Here is a 21405-nt window from a genome sequence, read left to right as displayed (position 1 = left end):
GGATCGAACCACTGACCCTGTGGTCCATTGTCGGCTGCCTTACTAACTGAGCTACAGCATACCATACATGATGGTAATCCATTGCATTCCAACTCAAATTCCCTGTGTATTGTCAAGTATTACGGTAATCCAGAAAAAGTCACCTGGATCGGTTAACTGGACCTGTAGGGTCCTTGGCCTTCAGTTTAATTTGCTTTTTTTTAGATCGATTGTGGGGAGCCATATTGTTTTTGTTGATTTGGAGAGAGAGTCAAACTACTGGCTTGATGTGCAGAGTGTGGAAGAGATGTATGCAGAGGTGCAATGTGCATGCTGTTACAGGATGAAACAGATGCCACGTTTAAAAGGTAAAAAAAATTACAATTACAGTGAGACAATAAATATAAACACAGAAATGAGAAGTAAGAACAATAAAGGACAAAAGAAAAAGTCTGCAACTGACAAAATCTTGGTGTCCAGGAAGATTCAGGTGATTCACCTGTCCTGCATGCACCAAGTGCTGTGATCCACATATAGATAAGTAAAAGATATACTTGTTATGTTATAATGTTTCTACTTCTTTATCTTTAGACTGACAACATGAATAGTTTCTATAATGAAGGTGCCTCTCTCCGTGTCTCATCTCTGCTTCAGTCTGGTCTCTCTTTGACAGAGTGACCTGAGAATAACACTTTTAATGTATTTCATACATACACTGAAGTTTATGGAAGAGAAGTGTTCACTGATACTTCACCCAGGATTCTCCAGGTTACAGTGATCCATTATCTCACAGAAACCACAATGCCCCTAATTGTTAACGGTATTCTTCATTTTCAAAATGTTAATGTTACAATCTGTCAATTAGTTTTGTCACATTTTTCTTCATATTGAAATTGATGGTGATGCCACTTTCCGTGTTGACCTGAAATTGGTGAAAAAGGTTTAGCCATCTCCTTTATTATCATACCATGTTTCACAGTAAAGTACTTCTTGTCTCTTTGACCCCCCACAGCTCCCACATCAACATTTTCTATAAGGAGGAAGGGGTTTCACTGACCAGCAGCTCTGTAACCATTTGTTATTATGAGCAAAATGCACCTGAATTGCTACTATTTTAAATACTCACTATGCAGATTGACCAATTGATACAGAATTATGTATTGTGGAAATAAGCCAAGCTCAGTTATTGATGCTCTACGTGTCCATCTCTTATAAGGCACAAGACTTGAAAGTAGTTTAAAAAATAGTTTAAAGTTGTGATTTTCTAGGCCTTTTGAAGTGAGCAAAAGCTGCTTTAAAACAATTACTACAAATAAGCTGAAAATTATTACTAGATCAGAATCGAGCGGAACTTAAACTTCCACTATCGGAACTGTAAAGTGTGACACCAGCGGAAGTAAAGAATGAGCGCACTGCCTGTGGTTAGCGATCGTATATGGTTAAAGTATTTGGGTATTAAAGCAGCAACAATGTCTTCAGTCCAGCAGCTGAGACAGTTTGTTACCGAGCGACTAACTGTTGCTGCTGAAGAAATATCCAAAGTCTTTGAAAAAATGATCGTCGAGTACGAAGAAGAGATCGATCGTCAGCGCAAACTGCTGGACAACGTTTGGAAACCGGAGAGAAAACTACAGAAGATCGGTAAAAACAATCGTGATCTTAACGGGAACAAATAAAAGTAGAAAGGATCGTGAATTTTCAAACGTGTGTGTATTTGCTCAAATGTCTGTTTTTCCACGACACTAGTTGACTCTAATTCACATCAGCTTGGTTGGAAATAAAAAGGAAAAACGTCTCCGATGCCGAACAGGTGCTTTCTGCACCGCGTGATCCGTGTTTGAAAAACCTCGCGTCAGTTCACGGGACACAGGGAAACGTAGCATGCAACAAGTGTTTTTCTCATTATTCCAAGTTCATACTTTTCATGTTTTCTAAATATTTCAAAGCAGCTTCATAATCACTCATTACTCCTTAGGGACATGCTTTGTTTTTACAAGAAAGTCAGGTAGCGTGTTCTAATAACCAAGAAGAAAAGGGTCTATTTGACACGATTTAATCTTTGGATGACTAAACCTGGATAACCGAGAACCTTCACCGACATACTAAGAAGGTGAAACAGCGTTTTTCCTAATAGCCTGCTCATTTTTGACTCACAAATTTCAAACCACTTTTCCTCAACTCAGCCTTCTACTATAAATGAAACCTGCAAAGCGGTTGCAAAGTTTACAGCCTGTGTTTTCTGCCACCATGTGCACAACCAGGATTTTCCATAAAAATACACGATGTGGTCAAATGAGCTATTTATGGCCTGTTTTTTTCTCAGTAGTTTCCAACTCATTGATCTGAGACATATAAAGTTTTTTCATCTAAGGGTCCTTTTACATGCACAGCATTCATGGCTCAGTGGCCTGTTACGTCCGGTTTTTAGTGTTTTAGCTGTGTCATATACAGGATCAGGTCATTTTCAAGATTCAGTGTAATTGTTGCTTTCTAGATATTTTAGACCAACTTTGTACTCACTTATTGCACATGTTCTTTTTTTTTGGGGCTAAAATCACGCAGCATGTACAAATAAGGTTTTAAAGATTTTTGTCAAAATATCTTATTTTGTTATATTTTGTCTACCACTCTTTAAATCACTTTTATTGACACCTGGACCTCCACTTACTGCATGCATAACCTCCAGAATTAGATTTGGATAGATACTTTATTAATCCCAAACGGAAATTCTGGTGTAGCCATTGCACAGAACATTAGATATGGAAATATACAGGAGAAAATGAGAGAGTATAAAAATAGACACAAGTTAGACAATAAATGGACATAGATGTATGTTGATAAAACATTAAGTAAAATGAAGAATACTACTCTGGTTTCAGCCAGGTGGACACAAAAGTGCCTGATATCACTGATGTCACATGTCCTATTTTTAGGATAAAACCATGCAAAGAATGAAAAAACAGGTAAATGGCCTAGACTGAGAGAGAGTTAATGCCATAGTCAGATACAACTGTGACGAGCTCTTAATCAGATCTGGAGGTTGTGTATGCAGCGAGAGGACGTCCACATCTCAATAAAATGAGTCACTCAAAACTGAGGAAGCTATTGGGAAAAAACAAGTTAACACCTTATTATTATATTTTACATTATTTTAGTTTGAAAACAAAGCATGTGCATGTAATGAGTCAACTCCGACATTTTTATGAAGTTGGTTTGAAATATCTAGAAGCTTTCTCCCTTACAAGCTAATGAGAATTAAATTTGCCAAATGTCTGAATATCTAACTATCTATCTACTCTATGGCCTTAAGATTTCATAGTTAAAGAAAACGTAATGTACATGCTCAGATGTCAGTTGTTCGATCATTACATCACCACCATATTTTTGTGTCCTTTTTCCCTGCAGAGCTCCCACAGCAGTATGTCTGTAAGGTGGAGGTTTTCACTGCTCAGCAACTCTGTAACCATGAAAGGACCTCCACTCAGGACCAAGAGGACCCAGAGCCTCCACAGATTAAGGAGGAACAGGAGGAACTCTCCACCAGTCAGGAAGGAGAGCAGCTTGTCCTGAAGCAGGAGACTAATACATTTATGTGGATTCCGCATTATGGGAAAAGTGACCCCAGTGACCAGGAAGGAAGCACGGATGTGGACTCGGGATCAACTAGAAATGTGGAGTCAAACCCAAAGAAGACATGTGACAATGCAGACAGCTCTACCATGTCAGAAACTCACTGTGACACTCAGACAAGTAAAAGTTCTTTCAGATGTGACATTTGTAGTAATGTTTATCAGTATAACTACCAACTGAATTTACATCGGAGAATCCACACAAGTGAGAAACCATTTGTCTGCAAGACATGTGGGAAGAGATTTAGGAAAACTTTAGAATGGAAGAAGCATACAAAAGTCCATAGAGGTCAGAACCTGTACCTCTGCAAAACCTGTGGGGAAGGATTTGGAGAAATATCAAAATTCAATAGACATAAGAAAAACCACATGGCTAAGAGACCGTACTCTTGTGACACCTGTGGAAAAAGATTCAATCAGCTTTACAGACTGAAAATTCATACAAAAGTACACACAGACGAGAGGCCACATGTCTGCAACGTCTGTGGGAAAAAGTTTAAGGAACATTCAAATCTGAAAACGCATAACAGAATCCACACAGGCGAGAAGCCATACCTGTGCAACACCTGTGGAAAAAGATTCAGCGATCAGTCAGCTTTGATTGGGCATAAGAGAATCCACACAGGTGAAAGACCATATCCTTGTGATACCTGTGGTAAAAAATTTAAGCGGGCATCAGCATTGAAAAGTCATTTACAAATCCACACAGGTGTTAAGCCGCACTGCTGCAAAGCCTGTGGGAAAGGATTCTATCGGATGACACACTTGAGAGGTCACATGAAAATTCATATAGATTAAAGTCTTTCATCTAAATAGGTGGAAAAGCTTATAGATGTACAGTTTGTTTACACATACAGATTCAAAAAGGCTCTGCATCATTCACAGAGCTTAACAGAATTAAATTGTCCACCACGACACTACAGGGCAAAGGTTGGAAAGCCGCAACTTTATGCAAATATTCTCTGAAGCCGTTTACAACAACAGCCAGTTGATTCAGTCACAATCATTTTGATTCCAGCACATTTATTTTCTACCTCGTGTGGAGGAATTAAAATGAAAATGCTTTCATTCTTTACATCTGGTGGTGCTTAGAAAACAACTGTCCACAATCAGCAGAGTTGAATAATGTGCTCAGCACACAGCTCGTGCTCTGACATGCACTGTTAACTGTGGGACAGGTAAAGACAGGTGTATGCATTTCAGAATCAGATCCAATCAACTAAATTTGATTGGTCCAATCAAGTTGTAGAAACATCTCAAGGATGATCAGTGGAAACGGGAGGCAATTTTGAGTGTCATGGTGATTTTTCAAAAACATTTTTTTCATAAATTTGTAAAGATTAAAAACAAACTTTTTTGCACACTGTCATTGTGGGTATTGATTGGTAGAATTATTGTAACGTAACAAAATGTGGAAGAAGTTGAGCGCTGTGAATACTTTCTGGATGCACTGTAGGATGTTCTATAGTGCATCCAAAACATTTTTCTGGAATCAAAAGGATTCATGTTGACTGTGTTACCACCAGCACAATCAAACCCTCCCCATCAGCTTGAAAGCTCTGACTCTTGCCTACAACTCAACAGGTCTACAATCCCTCCTGTCCACTGTGCTCTGCCAACAAATGGCAGCTGGTGGTCCCAGCACCAAACAAAAGATCCCAAGCAAAACTCTACACCTCAGTGGCTCCCAGCCTCTTCACAACAAAATAAAACTCAAAGAGAAGCACAGACCTTTACACTTAGGTTTCCTCCCTGTTTTCTAGGGCTCTTTAATTCTCTGCATCCTCACCTTATTTACAGCTGTCAGGACATTTTTTCTTGAAAAATGTCAAAAAAGGTCTTTTGAGTGAAGACCACTGTTGACTAATTAAAGCCTATTTGGCTCCATAGTTGTCAACTAATTGATCGATGTTATTGTTTTGCTTTTTTTACGTATAAGTAAATTATATGTGAATCATGTACATACTTTTACTTAAGTACAAATGTCAGTAGGGCACTTGTACTTATACTAGAGTACAGTTTTGTTTGTGTATTTTTACTTTTACTTAACCACAGTTTTTGAGCCCGACAACTACCAATGGCCGACATATGATCAATAAATCAGCACCTCCATGCTATGCTATATCACAGTTATTAAAATATGTTTGAAAATCATTTCTCAGGACAATCAGTGGTGTATATGCACAGTAATGGTGATATGCGGATAATAAATTGTTTTCTTGATAAGAGCATTTACCAATTGTCAATCTTTTTAGGAAAGACTGCTGTCTGATGTTTGTTTTATTAAGACTTCTTCCAATCAGTTTGACAGATTAATCAACTGCTCTATCTAGAGTCTGATGTACAACAAACAGGAGTGAAACTGCAAATACCATCATTTGTTTTAGGCAATACTGCAAAAGTTAAGAAAATTAGCTCCAACTAACACCAAGAGCAAAATCCGTGATATTTATTGATCTGATCGGCCATTCTGCAAAAATGTTATTTAAACACTTACAAACTAATATGTATTTGGATAGAAATACTTGAATACTTTGGTTAGTTATAGTGAATGTACTATGAATTAATTCAAGATTTATGAACATATTATGTTTACACATAAACACGTCTTACCACACTTTAAAATTAGTTTCACAACATTTTACTACAATAAAAGATGAAAAGAAAAAGATAAATATACATATAGATGTGCATCCATACAGCAGGGTTGATCCAAAGTAGGGCGGTAGAAGTCTCTGCCAGCAGCTGACTTCGTTTTAGCTCTAGGGACAACCAGTACTGCATTTGGAGAACAGAGAGGTGATGATGTAAGGCTTCAATTGGAGAAGTAGGCTGATAATCCATATAGGATACAGTTGTAGGTCATGGGGCCTGTCACAGGATAATTACCAGATAAAAACACCAAGAATCCCAAAATAGGAGCATGTTCTGTTTAACCAGCAGCTCACAGCAGACACAGTTTTCTGCAGTAACAATGCAGACAACTCAGAGGCTCACGGTGATACTCAGATAAGTAAAAGGGGTTTGAAATAAAACACTCATAGTAAGGTTTATCAGTGTTAGTACAAATTGGATGTAAATCAGAGAATCCACACGAGTGCAAGGCATGTGGGAAAAGATTTAGTAAAACTTCGAAACTGAAGAAGGATATAGAATTCGACAAAGGTCAGAACCATATTTCTGCAAAACCTTTGTGATATTTTTCAGATTCAATACTTAAAAAGTAACAAAAAAACTATAATTCCCTCGGTAGTAGTTTGAGATCAATGAAAGCAGATGAGGGTTCATGCATTGTTTTTATTAAACGGACACAATTGGGGGCGGAACAAAAGTTAAGGGTTGGTATCCCGAAACTTTATACTGTGACACCCGACGGAAACCAAACCGCGTTAGTAGCTTAGGTCAACAGATGTGCTTCGCTGGTTTTCAGGTTATCAGACGCTGGTGTGGTCGTGTCAGACTTATTCAGTAATAAAGCAGCAACAATGTCTTCAGTTCATCATCTGAGAGAGTTTGTCACCGAGCGACTAACTGCTGCTGCTGCAGAAATATTGGGAGTTTTTGAAAAAACTATCGCCGAGTATCAGGAAGAGATCGATCGTCAGCGGAGACTGTTGGACATCGTTTTGAGACCTCAGATAAAATTACAGAGGATCGGTATGTACAAACCTGAGAATCTTAGTGAAACTATATTAAATTTAACTGTTTAGGGCTCAAGTTGTTTGTTGTGTAATTGTGTTGTGTAATTACTTAATGTAATTTGAATTTGTCTTCCTGTTCCTCCCGGACCATTTCATTGCTTTTTCCCTTGTCCTTTTTTTGCTTAACCCTAGAAAAAAAAAAAGTCTGTATCGTCATTAATCCGCGCCAGCTCTTCGCAGTCCAGTAAAAGTAATTATACAGACCAACAACAGAGGTGGTACAGTTTGACTGTTCATGTTTTACACTTCTGTTCCTGTCAAACTGTGAGGGACACGCTGACTAAACCCGACTTTTGCACAAATCCCCTTAATGGAAGCACGTGGCTCCCATTCAGAGGCACTTGCACGTGCGTGGTTTTAAATAACGTTCAGATGTGACTGGATTTCGAATTCGGCGTCTATGTCATATGTAATGTAACTAAATTAGAAGCAGGTCGGTTGGTTTTGTTTATCTTGGGCACAACCCTTCTCACCCCTTCTGGCATCAAGGCACATGACTAATTACACTGATTAATTGAAGCAGTTTTATTTGGCCATTTATAAACTTTTGATACAAACCACGTGACTCTCCTTTTTTTCTAAACCTTGAGTCAGTTCATCACAAGAACTCATGAAGCATATAATATATACATACATTTCACTTGTATATGTGAGGAACCTTTCCATATCATAGTAACCTGGTAATAATTTCAACATGTCCCTTTTTCTTTCTTTTCACATTAGAAACATAATGTCTTGTGTCCTTCTGTCCCTGCAGAGCTCCCACAGCAACATATCTGTAAAGAGGAGGAGGTTCTCACTCAGCAGCAGCAGCAGCAGCAGCAGCAGCTCTGTGACCAGGAGACAAACTCCAGTCTGGACCAAGAGGAGCAAGATTCTCCACAGATTAAAAAGGAAGAGGAATTTTGCAGCAGTCAGGATGTTGAGAAGACTGAAACCTCAATGAGAAAACTTCCTTCCGATGTTGTTTTGCAACCCCAAATAAAACTATGCAGGATCGGTATGTATACACTTAATGATCTTAGTAAAAACGTAGGAAAGATTAAATGAAACTGTTTACGTTTCAATGAGAAGGATTAGAAAAAGTGCTTGTTTTTATTATGTAATTTTAATTTGTTTTCCCATGTCTCCTTGAACTTTTTATTTATTTACAATATTCAAAAACTCAACTCAGTTTCTCCTGTTGTCATCATTTCACATCAGCTCCTCATAGTTCAGTAAAACAGAAATTATGAAATCCCTAAGTCACAATTATATGATCAATATCCAAATATGAGATCCCTATCTTATGTTTGTCTGTCATGTAATTACAACATAAGGTCTCAATGTTAGATTATTTTTTGGTGAATGCAATGTGCTGCCATAAACGGAGGTGAATTCACTGAATAAGTAAAGTTTTACTTCTGTTGATCATGGCACTTCTGTTCAGGTCCAACTGTGAGGGACACGGCATAAAGGAGCATTTGAGTAAACACTGCTGTTTAACTTTTGCACAAATGTCATCATTGTAACCATGTGGCTCCTTTTTAGGGAGACCTGGTGCTTACACTGGAACCAGATACATGTTAAATCCAAATTGTCAGATGTCGCTTTTTTTTTTTTTTCCTTCCTGCAGATCCTCCACAGCAACGTGTCTATAAGGAGAAGGAGGTTCTCACTGACTGTAATCAGAAGAGGAACCCCAGTCTGGAACAAAAGGAGGCAGAACCTCCACAGATTAAAGAGGAACAGGAGGAATTCTGCAGCAGTTTGGAGCAAGAGCAGCCAGTCCTGAGGCAGGAGACTGATACATCTATGTTGATTTCTACTAATGAGCTCCTCTCTCCCAGTTCTGCTGTAGCCAAGAGCCAGAATCAGGAAGTAAGCCAGCGTGTAGACTCTGGCTCGACCAGAGATGCAGAGCCAGAGCCAAAGAGGAAATGTTACAAAAACACAGGTCACGTGACCAATGTGGAAAACCCGTCTGTGTCAGTGAATAAGTGCAAAACCAAGGGCGGTAAAAAGTTATTGGAATGTGACTTTTGCGGAAAAACTTTCAAGATAAAGTATTTATTGAATAAACATGTGAGAGTCCACACAGGTGAGAAGGCCTACTGCTGCAGCATCTGTGGGAAAGCATATGATGAATGGCCAGAATTTCAAATGCACATGAAGTCAGTCCACACAATAGAGAAGCCTTACCTCTGCACCACCTGTGGGGATCGATTCTATCAAATGAGCCACTTGACAAATCATGTGAAAGTTCATATACGTGAAGAGACTTACATTAAAACATATGGCAGCCCCTTCAGGCTTTATCTCAACATGAGAAGAGCCCAGTTAGTTGAGACACAACATCAGTGCAACACCTGAGGGGAAAACATACTGCAATTTCTCAGTTTGGGGCGACTGTGGCACAGGAAGGTAGAGCGGTCGTCCACCAATCCTGCAGTTGTTGGTTCGATCCCTGGCTCACACGTCGAAGTGTCCTTGAGCAAGTCACTGAACCCCAGCTTAGTTGCTCCCGGTGAGTGTGTGTGACTGTTAGTGCGAATGGGTGAATGAGAAGCAGTGTAAAGCGCTTTGAGTGCAAATAGGTAGTAAAGCGCTATGTAAGTGCAGATCATTTACCATTCAGTTGGGTAAATATATATATGAGGTGACACTGTGTGAGACCTGTGTTTCCAAAATACGGAGAAGAGATTCCAGTTGTTTTTATTGTTTGCATATGCTACATGCTATTACTGAACTTCATTGGTGTATATAGTTTACCCATTTCAATTTTACAGTTTCAGGCTTTAGAGAAGTTTCAGAGGTTGTATTACATGATTTTGCAAAATGTGACATAAAAAGAAACTTTTGACCAACATTTGTAAATAGACAATTTTTTTCAGTGCTACTTATTCAGACTGATGTTCCCAAACCAATGGAATGAATGATTAGGGTACGTGAGTGTCATTTTCCTGAGTGGTAGTAGTGTATTTATGGATAACTGATAACATCTTTTTGTTGATTCCAACAATACTTCTCTATAAAGTCTTAAATTAGGAATTTCACACTCAAAATGAAGTTTAAGAATGTGTCAATTTAATGTGCAGTGGAGTTGAGTGACATCAAAGAGTTTTTCAGTGTTCAACTAAAACCTACAAATAATGTACAAACCCTGTTTCCAGAGTTGTGGGCTGACTGTAACATGGAAAAAATCCAAAAATTTGCACATAATTCAAAAGTTGATTTTTATTTTAAACAGCAAAGAGACTCATCAATATTTTTTTATATAATACTTTTTTTTAATATAATACTTTTTTAAAATAATACTTGCTCGTTCTGAATTTAATACCAGTAACACGGCTTTAAAAAATCTTGCTTGATACAGGATCTAAGCTGCTCATCAGTTCACTGTTGCCTTTGTTGAGTATTTTTAAACAAATTAATATTATATAATGTGTCACTGGGTGACAGGTCTGGATTGTATGAACAGTCAGTTGATACACAGTGATGAAGTTGTATGAAGTTGTAATCACTTTAATAAAGTGTGGGATAAATGCTTTATGTCAGCTGTTAGGGAATTAACATGGGTGTAACTGTCATAGCTGAATGAACTTTCAGTGGCCATTTTGCTTAAATCCACCTTTACGGTTTAACATGTACATATTTAAACATCTAAACATTGTATATAAAATACGGAATTTGCAAATACCTTCAAAGATTCTTGAAAAATAGTAATGAAATTCCCTGGGAGAATAATGTCAGTAAATAAACATCTATCAATTAGGATTTTCCTAAAATTCCTTGTTACGCGCGGAACTAAAAGTCACTGTTGGTGTCGGCGACACCTTATGATGTGACAACCACCGGAAGTAAACAAAGCGCTGCAATATCTGTTGGAACTATTGAAAGACGGAGGTTTAGTCGATTGGCAGGTAAATATTTCAGTAGCAAAGCAGCAACAATGTCCTCAGTTCAGTATCTGAGACAGTTTGTCACCGAGCGACTAACTGCTGCTGCCGAAGAAATATTGGGAGTTTTTGGAAAAACTATCGTCGAGTACGAAGAAGAGATCGATCGTCAGCGCAGATTGTTGGACATCGTGTTTAAACCAGAGATCAAACTACAGAGGATCGGTGGGTAAAACCTGAATGATCTTTGTTAAAATTAAGAACGTTTTAAATGATTAAACTATTTTGCCTTTTTAAAAACGTTGTGCCTCAAACCAACGCGTCTAAAACACTATTTAGAGTAGATGAGGTGGCCGAACTGCTCTGGACACTTCGTAAAGTAGTGGACTTTTGAGTGCACTGTAAACCACCTGAGTCAGGTGAAGATGGGTTGTGCTTGCTGATGAAATGAAACCCTGACAACGAAGAAGTGAAAGTGAGCTGATCTTTAAAATGCAAATGTCAATTTTCTCAAACAAGTTCCAAATGTAATGGTTGCTTTCGAATTAAAACTTACTGTAAATTACTTAAAAATATGAAGTGTCAACGTAGTAAAATGTAGAAAAGGAAAAATAAATATTCAAAACCGGATGAATTAGCAACGTCTACATGAGACAGAAGTGTCACCACCTGGTGAGGTTGTCACCCAACGTCAGTTTTTTGCAGGACCGTTTGTGATATTAAGGAGTCAGACCCTCATGCAGCGTTTGGATCAGGTATAATGTGTAAACATACAAAGATGGAAGTGAACCTTCAACAAAATTCAGCATGTGTCGTGTGAATAAAGTAGAAGCAGGACTGATCAGTTCATCTCTCTGGCTCAGCTTTTTCTGTTTGGTGAGTTGTGTTGGCCTTGAGCAAAACCTTTTTTTTACTCATTCATGCATCCAGCCACATTACTAATGAAACTATTTTATACAGTTTTATTTAAGCAGCTTTTTTTTTTTCCTTTTTTATATGCAAAACCACGTCTCTCCTTCCTTTTGTCTCAACCTTGATCCAGTTTATTACAAGAGTCAGTTTGAACTTCATTTTTGACGAAGTTTGTTTTTTCTTCTCACATTAGAAACTTTATTTCTTGTGTCCCTCTGTCCCTGCTGAGGTCCCACATCAACATGTCCTTAAGGAGGAGGAGGTTCTCACAGATCCGCAGCTCTGTAACCAGGAGAGAACCTCCAGCCTGGACCAAGAGGAGCTAGAACCTCCACAGATTAAAGAGGAACAGGAGGAACTCTGCAGCGGTGAGGAGAGAGAGAAGCTTGTCGTGAAGCAGGAGACTGAGACCTTTGTGTTAATTCCTCCTTATGAGGAAAGTGGCCATCAGCTACTCTATGACAGCTCTTCTGTAGCTGAGAGACAAGATCAGGAAGGAGGCAAGAACGTAGACTCAGAATCAACTAGCAATGCAGAGCCAGAGCTGAAGATGAGATGTTGCAGAAACACAAGTCACAGTAGAAGTGAGGACATTTCTCCGATCGTTCCTCTCTTTCAGTGTCATACTGGGACAGGTAAAAAGTCTTTACAATATAGCTGTTGTGGAAAAGCTTTTAGGTCAAAGTCCGGGTTGAATATACATCTGAGAGTCCACACAGGTGAGCAGCCACATGTTTGCAAGACTTGTGGCAAAAGGTTTAAGAATTGGTCAAAACTGAAAAGGCATCTCGTTATCCACACAGGTGAGAGGCCATACCTTTGCAGCACCTGTGGGAATCGATTTAATGAACAGTCGAAACTGAAGAGACATATGATAATACACACAAATGGCAGGCCGTATTCTTGTGACACTTGTGGTAGGAGATTCAAAGACACATCGACGCTGAATGGTCATTTAAAAATCCACAGAGATGAGAAGCCTTTTTTATGCAAAATGTGTGGTAAAAGGTTCAATCGGACGACACACTTGAAAAGTCACATGAAAGTTCATACACGTCGAGTTGTATGATTAGAAAGTATGTGGAAGAGCCCACACTGGTCAGAAGCTGCATCACTGCATCATGTGACGAAAAAGAAACTTCTTTTTAGTTTAATATTGTTGTACTGTACTTATATATACTTAATCAATTTGATATAATTTCATTGTTTCAAAAACTGCTATATCAGCAGTGTAAGATTTGTGTTAATGTATTTGTTCCCAAGCTGATGTGCTGAATGACTGAAGGAGCCTATGCTGGAGCAATGCAAACAAGATCAGGTGTTCACATTTTGGAGTCATGCAACTGATCAAATGCTCTTCTTTATCTCTATTTGTCACATATTGTTTTCATATTTACGATTGTTAAAGTCTTAATTTAATAATAATACTACAGTTACAGTTGGACTTTAGTCTGACAGTTCTTTAGCTCTTAGTACCTACTGCACCTACCCAGCTGCAGACACTGTAATTGCTAAGAGGTTAAGTAAAAGAACATAATGAGATTATAAAATGAAGTGCTGCATAATTTACGTTACTACATTTCATAGTGTGAAGCACAGTAGATTTGCATCAATTCTGCTAATAATAAACACAAGTATCTTTAGTAGAATGTTGATGGATGGAGACGGAAATGAAAGCTAAAGCTCTTCGTTGCTAGAATAATGTGACACCCAGCAGAAGTAAACTCTGAATGTGCTAACCAATCAGTGATGCCACTTTAAAGGGGTACGTGTTTATGTTTCATTAAATTCGGTTACAGATTGTGAAGATTGTAGACGTTTTTGTCAAAAATTCAAATAATTCACTCTAGTAAAACAAAAGGTTTTTTTACAAAGACTCCTCTGCTTTATTAGTAGTTCAGAAGTTCTACTTTGCAATTAGCTGAAGAAAGTGACAAGCTATTTGTTTGGGTGGACATTGAACAGTATTGTAATTCTTCACCTTCATTCGAAGGAAAAAATATATTTATATATAAATACATACATGTATATTGTGAATGTAGTTAAAGGTAATTTGAGGTTTAGATAAAACAAATGTAAAATATGCATTGTTTAAGATTAGCATAAACATCTTAGATTTTATAATAATATACAAATATCATGTAAGTTTTAGAATTGACATTGTGCACATTATAATATCGACACACGTGGGTTTTAAATGAAATGGCGGAACAAAAACCGAACTCACTTCAACTGTCGGAAACCCATAGTGTAACACCCGGGGGAAACAAACAGTGAAAGTGTGGCTGGTAGTTGTGAGGCAAATCCAAACTTAAGTTGTAAAGGAGAAGAGATGTCCTCAGTTCAGTATCTGAGACAGTTTGTCACCGAGCGACTAACTGCTGCTGCCGAAGAAATATTGGGAGTTTTTGCAAAAACTATCGTCGAGTACGAAGAAGAGATCGATCGTCAGCGCAGATTGTTGGACATCGTCTGGAAACCGGAGATCAAACTACAGAGGGTCGGTGGGTGAAAGCAGAATCATTTTGATTAAAAAAAAAAAGAATCTTATACAGGATTTCTCCCTTACGTGTATTTTAAAGGACACATGATACACGTCTGTTGTTTTAAAGAAGTGGAACGTGGTTAAACATTTAACATTAAACATACATTATAAGAAACATACGCAAAAATTAAGAAATAAACGTAACTCCAGTATTTACCCTTTTCATACTCATATGCTTACGAAAGATCAGTGGGTCCTGAGAGTCACGATCACAAAGTGTGTGATGTCTTCTTCTAAATGTACCTTTGACATTAGTGACCAATGTAAAAAACAAACTCATGTCACTGTGGAGCGGTTCTGTCAATGCCTTGTGTGACCCTGACTTGCACAACAAAACTGGGAGGGCTTCACAAGTATTTAATGCTTTTTAAATGTCTGCACTTATATGTCGCTTTTCCACCTTATTGGCACCCAAAGCACTTTACACTGCTTCTCATTCACCATTCACACACCAATGGCCAACACTCACTGGGAGCAACTAAGTTGGGGTTCAGTGTCTTGCTCAAGGACACTTTGACATGTGACCGGCACCGGTGATTGATCCCAGTCTCCACAGTTTTTAAGTCGCATGAGTTTACTACACCTGTTCAAGCTAAACGTTACAAGTTAGGAGTCGTGGAGTTCTGACAGATTACTATTTCTAATTAAGATCATAAGTGTGTTTTATTACAAGGTTGTTTTGGTACAAACAGTTGAGCCATACTTTTTTCCCTCCCCCCCAGAGCTCCGACAGCAACATGTCTGTAAAGAGAAGGAGGTTCTGACTGACCAGCAGCTCTGTAAGCAGGAGAGGAACTACAGTCTGGACCAAGAGGACCCAGAACCTCCCCACATTAAAGAAGAACAGGAGGAACTCTGCAGCAGTCAGGAGGCAGAGCAGCTTGTCCTGATTCAGGAGACTGATACTTTTATGTTGATTCCTCCTTCTGAGGAAAGTGACCACAGTAAAGCAGAACCAAACAGTGACCACCAGCTCTTCTCTCACATTTTTGCTAAGTCAAACCCAGATAGACAACACATAAACACAAGTCACAGTAACAATATAAAAAACCCTCCAATGTTAGAGACTTTCTGTGAAACAGGCAACAAGTCTTTTAAATGTGACTCTTCATATCCGAGAAGCCGCACAGGTGACAGACCATATTCTTGTGACACCTGTGGTAAAAGATTCCGAGAAACAGCAGCACTGAATAATCATGTAAAACTCCACACAGGGGAGAAGCCAATCTCTTGTCAAACATGTGGAAAAGGTTTCATGCATATTAGTAATTTGATGGCCCACATGAGAACCCACACAGGCAAGAAGCCTTTACCCTGCAACACATGTGGGAAAAGATTTATTAGCATGTCAAAATTAGAAAGGCACATGGTAATTCACACAGGTGAGAAGCCGTTCGTCTGTAGCACCTGTGGAAAAAGATTTAATGACAAGTCATCATTAAAGAGGCACATGAATAGTCACACAGATGAGAAGCCTTATTGTTGTAACATCTGTGAGAAAAAATTCGGTCACTTATCATCACTAAATGTTCATTTAAGAGTCCACACAGGTGAGAAAGCGCTTGTCTGCTGCACCTGTGGAAAGAGCTTTAATGACAGGTCCGTACTGAAAAGGCGCATGAGTAACCAAACAGCAGCGAAGCCATATTTGTGCAAACTTTGTGGTAATTACAGTCCACTTGAGTATCCACAAAATTCCCATGTATGAAGCCATAGATATCAACAGTGAAACCAGTTAAAAGTTTACACTGGTACAAACTCCTAGTTGTGTAGTTTTAAGGTAATAACTCCTTCCAACACACCTTCATTTTGACAAGCACTTAAACTAAAATACATCCTATACAACCGCAAATCAGATCAGACTTGTGTGGAGTTACACATCTGATTGAAATATACTTTTATGAAAAGCCTTAATTCTGTCTAAACAAGTAATGTGCCATCAGATAAGTGTTGATTTTTGATAGATGTGTTACTCATAGTTGTGTCAAAAACGAACCTGAATATTCAGTGCTTGGATTCACACTGACTGCACTGTTTATGCAAATGTACTGTAAATGACTGACCTCTGATAAACATTTTTTACTGCTTTTACAAATTCTTTGCTTCTCATTGTCTCCATGGTTCCTACGAGATTGACCCCTTGTGATTGTTGTTTTAAACTAGTATTTTATAGTTTTTGATTTGCAGGTTTCAGGCTTTGTAATTGGTTTAGACAAACTTATTTTTTTTAATAAAAGGTGCTACAAATAATACATTTACTTTAGTCAATTAATTTAGGAAAAAAACATTTATTCTAGCTAATATATGTTCCAGCAGACCCACGACCCTTAACAGAAGAAGCAGTCAACATAATGAAAGGGAGGATATTTCTTTTAGTGGTGATATTCCCAATGTTTTTCAAATTGATGGGTTCAATGATTGATAAAAATCATAGTTGCATTAGACACAATGACCAGTGTCTTGATGGAGTGTGGAAAACAAAATAATAACTTTTAATAATAATCAAAATCTGTTTTATTGTTTGGGTAAGTTTGCACATGGTAGGAATTTTACTCCAGTTTCCAGTGGCTCTCATTTTAGAAAAATAAAGAAAAATGCACATTGACACATATGGCAATTTGTATGTCGCTGAATGATAAAGAGCGTTTATATGTACAGATGTGAGTGAAGGTGAATTTTAAGAAACATTTGTAGTCACTCAGTGTAGATTAAATATGTTAATAAAAACCTTCCGTGTTTCAAAATAAACGGGCTACTAACTCTTGCTCGTCACTGTTCTCAGTATCAACAAGAAAAAGTAGTGCTTTAAATGAAATTGAAAAAAAAATGTACAAATTTGAAGTGAAGGAATTGTTTGCAATTAAATTCGGTGTATTTTGGGTTTGGGGCTTATTTACATCTTTGGAATAAAACACGGGCGTAGCAGGAACGTTTAGCTGTAAGAATCACTCCGATCTGTAGGCGGCGGCAATGAGCTTAAGTACAAACAAAGAAAACGAAGAAGACGACGCCAGCGGAAGTAAACAAGCGCTAGTAGCCCTGCGCGTGCGTGGCGTTAGTTAGAAGACGGTGGTTTAATATCACAGATCTAATTAATTTAACAGAAGAAGCAACGATGTCTTCGGTTCCGTTTCTGAGGGAGTTTGTTACTGAGAGATTGAATGTTGCTAGTGAAGAAATATTCCAAGTCTGTGAAGAAGCAACAGAGTTTGTGACCGAGCGACTCGCTGCCGCTGCTGAGGAAATTTTGGGAGCTTTCGAAAAGACTCTCGTCGACTACGAAGAAGAGATCGATCGTCTGCGCAGATTGTTGGACATCGTTTTTAAACCGGAGATAAAACTACAGAGGACACGTATGTAAAGTCACAGTGGAAACAAATACTGACATGACCGTTTAAGTTTTGATCTCAGATCTTTTAGTTGTCGCCAGGTGTGGTAATAATATCCACCCTGGTATCAGATGGCTAATACACAACTTACAATTATTTCTCATCACATATTATACAAATAACCGCAGACATAGAAATATAATAATTATACATGCAGTTATGAATTATAACTCAGCTGTTTATCAAACTGTCAAATTGTATTACAATACAACAACGTTTCCAAAACAGTTGGGACATGTTTGCAAATCACTTAGTACATAAAGAGGCTACATTGGATTGACACTTGTTTTACCAACACTCTGTTACCTGAAGAGCTAAAGAGATTGATTACCTGAGGTTTGTAAAAGTTTGCTAATAAGAGACTCAGATCTTATAAATCACCTGCACTGCGGCACCAAAATGTTGTCCAACCAAGATGTTAGTATGTTAGTTAAACGGTTACGTCCTGCTAATGCATTGGTAAAGTGTTTCTTGTGTCCCCTTTTCCCTGCAGAGGTCCCACAGCAGCATGTCTGTAAGGAGGAGGAGGAGGCTCTCTCTGACCAGCAACTGTGTAACAAGGAGAGGAACTCCGGTGTAGACCATGAGGAGGCAGAACCTCCACAGATTAAAGAGGAACAGGAGGAACTTTGCAGCAGTCAGGATGTAGAGGAGCTTGTTGTTAAGCAGGAGACTGAGACTTTTATGTTGATGCCTACTAATGAGGAAAGGGACGAGGAGCTTCTTTCTGACAGCTCTCCTGTAGCTAAGAGCCAAGATCAGGAAGGAAGCCAGAATGTAGACTCAGAATCAACTGGAAATGCAGAGCTGAAGATGAGATGTTACAGAAACACAAATCATAGTAACAGCATAATAATCTCTGCCATGTCGGAGACTCGCTGTAATACTCACATAGGTAAAAAGTCTTTCAAATGTGACACTTGTGGGAAAACGTTTGAATACAAGTCCAGGTTTGAATCACATCTGAAAACCCATACGGGTGAGGAGCCATATGTTTGCAACACCTGTGGGAAAAGATTCAGTTGGATGTCAGGATTGAATGTTCACTTAAGAATCCACACAGGTGAGAGACCTTATTGCTGTGACACCTGTGGAAAAAGGTTCAGGAAGACAGCAGCATTGAATACCCATGTAAAAATCCACACAGGTGAGAAACCTTTTGCCTGCAACACCTGTGAGAAAAGATTTATTGACTCATCAAAATTGGAAAGACACATGGTAATACACACAGGGGAGAAGCCACACGTCTGCAATACTTGTGGGACAAGATTTAGTGATAAGTCAGTACTGAAAAGACATATGAGAATCCACACAGGTGAGAAGCCATATTTTTGTAAGATCTGTGAGAAAACATTTAGTCACATATCATCACTAAATGCTCATGTGAGTATTCACACAGGTGAGAAGCCACATTTGTGTAAAATCTGTGAAAAAGCTTTCAGACGCAAGTCTTATCTAAAAGTCCACATGAGAAACCACAGGTGAAAACCAGTTACCCTGCAAACCTGTGCAATATCTTCAATTAGATATGAATATAAAAAATCATGTAACAGTCCACACAGTTAATTTAAGGTTGTACGTTATCTGTTTTCTAGGATCTTTGACTGTCTTGACAAACGCTTTCATATAAAATAACATTGCAACTGTTAATCAGGAGAAACTGACATTTAATTTTTAATGTGTGTAGAGAGAGAGATACATCTCATTAAATATTTGTATGTATCCTAGATTTATTAATTCATTTGTCAGAAGGCTCAGATCAGAATTCCTGTTTTTTTTTGTTGTTGTTGTTGCTTTATTTTAATGTGACACACACCGGTTACCATTATCAGCTAGTGTCAGGTAAAAATGAACACAGAAGCAAGCTACAACAGAGATGGGCATGAATGGACATATGCAAAGAATCATATTGTAAGCAAGAAGTTTGTAAGGAAACGGTACCATTTGACCGTTGTGCGAAAGACATTGTCATTATTACAAGCATGTGACTCACATTTCAGGTGTTTTTGTGCCTGATATTTACTGAGGGCCACAACGACATCTACACCAGACCTGGACACGTCACTTGCAAACATCAATGTGAACAACCAACATAGAAAGATGATCAGATCTGAATTAAAAACAGAATTGAGCAATGAAGGTCTTTTATTCTTTCTACTAACTGTTCATTTGTCTTTGGGTTATGGTTGCAGATCTCAGGCTTTGGACATGTCCTAAACATTCTGTAGATTTTCTACATGTATTTACATGTTTTAAAACTAAATCTAGACTTATGTTTCCAAATGCATGTAACTACAAGCTTTGTCAGCCCAAATGATCAGTGGCTAAAGGAATTTTGTTTGGTTCTTATTTTAAAAGGTATCATCTGTCCTCATCACAGCTTTGTAAAGTGGTGATGTAAGAACAACCAGATTCATGCTTAAGTCCAAAGCTACAAAACATGCTTTTCTCCGAGTTCACCACTTAAGGGCACTGCAGTCTTTTTAAAAGCAAATAAACCCAATTCAAATGGAAATCTGAAGAATCTAGTCATAATAGAAAAAAGTAATTTTCAGTTTGTTCTCTCATACGAGATGTGTTTAAATATTTCACCTCACCTGCTGGAGTCGAAGATTAAATTTGATGTAGTTTAGTATATTGAGTAGTAGAACTGTTAGTAATCTGTAATATGAAAAGGCCCAAAGGTGAAATGTGGGTTTATGGCAGCTTTAAAGTTTCAGATGTCAAACCAAGCAAGGAGCTGTTTAAATGCAAAACGTGGAGGAATTTTTTGTCCTTAATAAGATGGGAAACAGCGTCGTGCTGCAAGAGCAGCATCTTTGTTTACATGCTTTATATTACACTATGTTGGAGCAGCAGCATTTCTTTTTAAAGACTAATCTCATATTTTCTCCCTCTAATATTTTTAAAACATTATTTAGGTATAGCTTGCAATTATTAAAAAAAACTGACAGGTTTATCTAGTTACATGTACGCAGTATTTTAATTCTTGACTAACTAACTGACTAACTGACTAACTGCATTAAGGAGGCAGTTATTTTTACCCCAAAACCTGAATGTAGTTACCAGACATTGTGGTAAATTTGTACACATTTGTATCTATGAAGTAATACTGTTTTGGAAAAAGAGTAGTTTAAAATAATTCCAAGTTTAATAAAATGGGTGAATCTGTATCCATGCTGCTTGTGAATTAATGAATACTTGTATTTTTATATATATATTTCATTTTTTGTAATAACATAGTAGTAACTTGTCAGCTCACTTGAGAACCCACGCAAGTGAGAAGCCACACGTCTGCAACATGTTGATCCATGCAGATGAGAAACCATATTGTTGTAACATTTGTGAGAAAGGATTTAGTCACATATTATC

The 21405-nt window shown here is 38.1% G+C and overlaps 4 protein-coding genes across 9 annotated transcripts; all 4 read left to right on the top strand.

Annotated features, from left to right (window-relative positions):
* Window positions 1–1373: 1373 nt before the first annotated feature.
* Window positions 1374–5831, top strand: LOC137098258 (zinc finger protein OZF-like). The gene is made up of 2 exons (XM_067474304.1): window positions 1374–1620; window positions 3385–5831. The coding sequence occupies exons 1-2, from the start codon at window positions 1383–1385 to the stop codon at window positions 4404–4406; spliced, it is 1260 nt and encodes a 419-aa protein (XP_067330405.1). The 5' UTR covers window positions 1374–1382; the 3' UTR covers window positions 4407–5831.
* A 1151-nt stretch (window positions 5832–6982) lies between these two features.
* LOC137098262 (zinc finger protein 184-like) lies at window positions 6983–10157 on the top strand. Its single transcript, XM_067474315.1, has 3 exons — window positions 6983–7265; window positions 8067–8309; window positions 8925–10157. The coding sequence occupies exons 1-3, from the start codon at window positions 7094–7096 to the stop codon at window positions 9659–9661; spliced, it is 1152 nt and encodes a 383-aa protein (XP_067330416.1). The 5' UTR covers window positions 6983–7093; the 3' UTR covers window positions 9662–10157.
* A 126-nt stretch (window positions 10158–10283) lies between these two features.
* Window positions 10284–16818, top strand: LOC137098261 (zinc finger protein 892-like). Of its 6 annotated transcripts, none has more exons than XM_067474310.1 (3): window positions 11280–11412; window positions 11893–12063; window positions 12293–13979. In XM_067474310.1, the coding sequence occupies exons 2-3, from the start codon at window positions 11995–11997 to the stop codon at window positions 13166–13168; spliced, it is 945 nt and encodes a 314-aa protein (XP_067330411.1). In that variant the 5' UTR covers window positions 11280–11412; window positions 11893–11994; the 3' UTR covers window positions 13169–13979. The 6 variants fall into 6 exon arrangements, with proteins under 6 accessions (XP_067330410.1, XP_067330411.1, XP_067330413.1 ...); XM_067474312.1 differs by lacking the exon at window positions 11280–11412 and having other exon boundaries at window positions 11418–12063; window positions 12293–12818; window positions 12903–13980; XM_067474309.1 differs by lacking the exons at window positions 11893–12063; window positions 12293–13979 and adding an exon at window positions 15367–16818 and having other exon boundaries at window positions 10284–11412.
* An 814-nt stretch (window positions 16819–17632) lies between these two features.
* On the top strand, window positions 17633–21216 carry LOC137098259 (zinc finger protein 391-like). Its single transcript, XM_067474305.1, has 2 exons — window positions 17633–17997; window positions 18527–21216. The coding sequence occupies exons 1-2, from the start codon at window positions 17760–17762 to the stop codon at window positions 19516–19518; spliced, it is 1230 nt and encodes a 409-aa protein (XP_067330406.1). The 5' UTR covers window positions 17633–17759; the 3' UTR covers window positions 19519–21216.
* Window positions 21217–21405: the final 189 nt, after the last annotated feature.

The sequence above is a fragment of the Channa argus genome, chromosome 14 (assembly GCF_033026475.1).
Source record: "Channa argus isolate prfri chromosome 14, Channa argus male v1.0, whole genome shotgun sequence".
Taxonomy (NCBI): domain Eukaryota; kingdom Metazoa; phylum Chordata; class Actinopteri; order Anabantiformes; family Channidae; genus Channa; species Channa argus.
The sequence above is the reverse complement of the archived record's forward strand: the minus strand, read 5'-3'. Positions and strand labels throughout refer to the sequence as shown.